The 4,126-nt window shown below is 37.2% G+C and overlaps 1 protein-coding gene across 2 annotated transcripts in view; it reads left to right on the top strand.

Annotated features, from left to right (window-relative positions):
• Nucleotides 1–591: 591 nt before the first annotated feature.
• Nucleotides 592–4,126, top strand: part of SARC_08706 — a gene marked incomplete at its 5' end in the record, with an annotated part of 7,521 nt that continues 3,986 nt past the window's right edge. For both annotated transcript variants that reach the window (XM_014297310.1, XM_014297309.1), the window contains 6 exons: nucleotides 592–741; nucleotides 1,356–1,440; nucleotides 1,878–1,986; nucleotides 2,628–2,685; nucleotides 3,101–3,184; nucleotides 3,808–3,913. In XM_014297310.1, the coding sequence (XP_014152785.1) occupies nucleotides 592–741; nucleotides 1,356–1,440; nucleotides 1,878–1,986; nucleotides 2,628–2,685; nucleotides 3,101–3,184; nucleotides 3,808–3,913 (592 nt within the window). The remainder of the gene's footprint in view (nucleotides 742–1,355; nucleotides 1,441–1,877; nucleotides 1,987–2,627; nucleotides 2,686–3,100; nucleotides 3,185–3,807; nucleotides 3,914–4,126) is intronic.

Below are 4,126 nucleotides of genomic sequence, written 5' to 3'. Positions count from 1 at the left end.
CACATTTATTTGTGTATGTATGTATGTTTTTGTGTATCTATATATATATATGCATTTATATATATATATATATATATATATATATATATATATATATATGTACGTTTTTGTATATATATATATAAATATAAACTGTCATATATATATATATATATATATATATAGAAGTTTATATATATATAATATATATATGCATATATATTTGTATATATATATATATATATATATATGTGTGTGTGTATATATATGTATACGCATATATATATATATATATGTATTCGCATATATATATATATATATATATATATATATTTATGTATATATATAAATGTATATATATATATATATATATATTTATGTATATATATAAATGTATATATATATATATATATATACTTATATGTATATATATAGGTAGAACGGTTTGTCGGTTCTGCTTTGTGATTGTCTATGTTACATTCGTGTATATTACCTAATAATGATTTTTTCGTGGTTTAATCGGCACCCAATGACATTCTTACTTACCATGTGTTTTCATGACCTGACAGTTGTATCGATTTTAATATTGATCTTTTCATCCTACGCGCAAATACCTCAGTTTTTGTGCATTTCTGCCAGAAGAAACTTGGTAATGGTCGACGTCTATTTGATCTTCCTAAAATACATCTGTCGGTGTTGATGGTACTGTTCTTCATTGGAGCTGTGCTTTCTGTTTATGTCGAATTCCCACACTTTCTACAGGTATGTGTGCGTGTGCATCATGCCGTTTCACGTTGCGCCCATTCATTATTGTTGATGTATTACATGTGAAGATCGGTTTACGCAGAAGCAGAGACTGCACATACGTGTTGTCTACGCTTGGCACGAGGGAGAGGTAGATATATAATGACTTAATAAGTGCTTTTTTCACATGACAGAAGTACATACACAATATCACAAAATACAGTATGGTCACTGCAGTTGATTATAGATACTTGAACTAGTTTTCTAACTAGAGTCGTTTACCGGATGTTGTTGAATATTATTCCCGGTGAGAAGTTGAACAGTTGTTGGGGTCGCCTGTTTCTTATTGTTCTTCGCTATCCCAGCGTATTCCATGCCATAAAGTAGAAAGAAAAAAATTGTGCACAGTATATATATGTTTATGTACTTATACTTATTAGTATATGTTGATAAAGATTCATAGTGCACTTATAGTATGTAAACGTCTATGTGTATCTTCACCTAATATTTCACATTGATAGGAGATCAGATACAACTGCAGGTAATATCAGCTCGGTTCGTTAGAGCGATTCGAGCGTCTCCGTTCGTGTTGCAACGCTAATAGATTCTGCGAATCCGCTTGTGGTGCACAGAACACTGACCCCGAAATTCAGGCGCTCAAAGCTGAAGGAAGGAGAATATGTGAGGTAGAAATGAAGATGGGCAATTTGATCGAAGGTATGGTTCCAGTACATATGATCTACTAGAAGTGATTGGGTATATCCACGTAGCAAACGCTTGCGCTTCCTTGTTGGTGATGTGTTTGTTCCGAGTCGTGTCTGCTTTCTATACGTTACCATGCATTTGCCGCGTCTTGTGCTGTTCGCCGTATGAGCTGTACCCTGCGCTTGGTGTATGTACTCTTTTGTTGCTCGAGTAAGTATAACTGTACTAATACATTTCTGTCTGCTCCATTTTTGGACTTGGATATCGGTAACATAATCATGGCGACAGTGGAGTGTGTATTTGTGCCCCATACCACTGTTGTGGTGTGTATGCATTATATGTATGCTCACGCTGTATTGTAGGACTGAACCACACCTATGCTCGAGCACATGCATGATAAAGAAGTGGTTGTATTATCTTATTTTTAATTCCTGCGTGTTTCTTACTAGCTGACCAAGCACTCAGGGCAGCCGGAATCACTTCGAAGCAGTTGGCAGCCGAATTCTCCAAGAAGGCCAGACAGGACATCGATCGAATGCTAAGACCCATCGTAAACAGGTTTGTTAGGATGAATCGGAATAGCTGTCTATTCCTGTGAGCATAATAGAGAGATTATCATTTGATATATGCACGTGTACGAATACGGTGAATGTTGACGAATAGCGGAATACGCTAGATGTATGTACCTTCTTCCGTTGAATGTGATTTCGACGTCTACCTGAGTCAAATACGTCTTTGTGTTCTGTGACGTCTATGTTCATATGACCTGCAAACAATCTACAGGCCCACAACTGTCTCGGTGTCATAGCTGTCCTTCCCCGTCTTGGTTTGTTGTCACGTGTCGGGCTCTGTAGTCAATTTGCCAATGCACACTTTCGTATCATGGGGAATTATATTGCGAGCATGCCTGTGCGGCATGAGCATGAATAGGAATAGCATGTATTTCTTCTATGCGATACGCATTGACCTCCCTGAGGGGTTGATGTGATGCTAATGATTTCAGTACGTATATTGTTAGCTTCAGATTGTCCTTGAATAATAATAAAAATTTAATTATGAAAATTATTTTCAATGTTATCTATGTCAGATCAATATCACCCTTCCATCGGCTACTGCCCTTAACCCCCTCGTCGCATAAATGTGTTTTGGTACAACTATATTCATAATTCATCCTGTGGATCTTGTTTTATCGACTGCAGGGTGTTCATCAATGGTCTTGGGGTTGCATGTGCACCGCTTCCTTTCTTCGCCATCTTGGTAAGCACTTTGATACAAGAGTGGTATACGAACGTACAGGAATTAGTGCGTGTTTTATAAATGGAACCATGGGCAAAGAATCTTCTGGATATAATACCGGTGTATCGTGACTCCGGAAATGTACCTTTTATAACGTCGCCGTATGTGTTATGTTTTGGTGCCCATTACTTCGAAGGTACTGAAGTTGTTTGTGACTGTGACGCACTGTCTACAACCACGTGCACCGACCGCTTGTAGCGATGATGATTATCGCATTCTGCGCCATTGTATACAAATCACAGATCACAAATCCAACAGTATACAATGAGTCTATTCAAAATGTTTCGAATTTTGAAAGATCCGATGTAGCACTGAATAAATGAATTTACTAATTTTTCTCGCATTGAAATTATCGTGGAATCGGTCATCCATTCAGTCAGCATTGTACGCGAAGTCGTTCGGGATTTCCACTCCGCTAGCAATTGATCGTGGCATTGCACAGGCCGGGTTCATTGATTTGGTATGGTCTTCATCTTTGTGTCTAGTGTATCTCAAGATCTATCCTGGAACGTTGGTAGATCGTTGTACTATTACTATCAAATAGCGCAAGAGACTGTATCAGATATGCATCAGATATTTCCTGCCTTTGCTGCGATATGCAAGTAAGAGCGGATCTTTACTGTATGCAAGTAAGAGGGAATCTTTACTGCATGGTGTAAAGGTTCGGATTCCAATTTTATGAAACGTTTATCGCGTCCGATTAGCTCTATGTACAGAGTATCGAATCATATTTGCTGAGTGTGGGAGGTTTGAATCTGATAGGGCTATCACTCGGATCCGACACATTCTCTTGTTGACACACTTGTTCTTTTTTTGTGTATTAAAAGTAAAATTGGCGGAAATATCAGAGTGTGTTACGCAATTGTCATCCTCGATGTATTTTCTCAGCTCTCTCATGAAAACATTCTATATCGATACTTGTTGTGACGATATATGTAAGAACGTATATCTTAGATAGATAGCAAGCGTCACATGATCCCGTCGTTGTCCATAGGTTCATATGAGACATCAAATTTCGGTGTCATGGTACCTGTATGAAAATGTTTTGAGGATCTGGCATCATATGGCCCTTGTTAATTATAGGTTCGCACGGGATCTGTATACGGTATCATCTGGACGGCCCTGTCCTTCTTCGTGTACTTTGTCTTCATAGAATCCCATCAGTATGACCAATGCATGGAAATTTCAGGTAAGTCTCTGAACGGTCGTTGATCTGACTTTGTATATTACTCAATTCATGTGGTCGTTACCTTTGCATGTGCCCGCGGACGGACATTGACACCTTTGTTGTTCGCTTAACTATTTTAACCATTTTAAAACACGCATATATATATATATATATATACATATACATATACATATATTATATATATATATATATATATATATATACTAATATATA

The sequence above is a fragment of the Sphaeroforma arctica genome, assembly GCF_001186125.1.
Source record: "Sphaeroforma arctica JP610 unplaced genomic scaffold supercont1.809, whole genome shotgun sequence".
Lineage (NCBI taxonomy): Eukaryota > Ichthyosporea > Ichthyophonida > Sphaeroforma > Sphaeroforma arctica.
The sequence above is the reverse complement of the archived record's forward strand: the minus strand, read 5'-3'. Positions and strand labels throughout refer to the sequence as shown.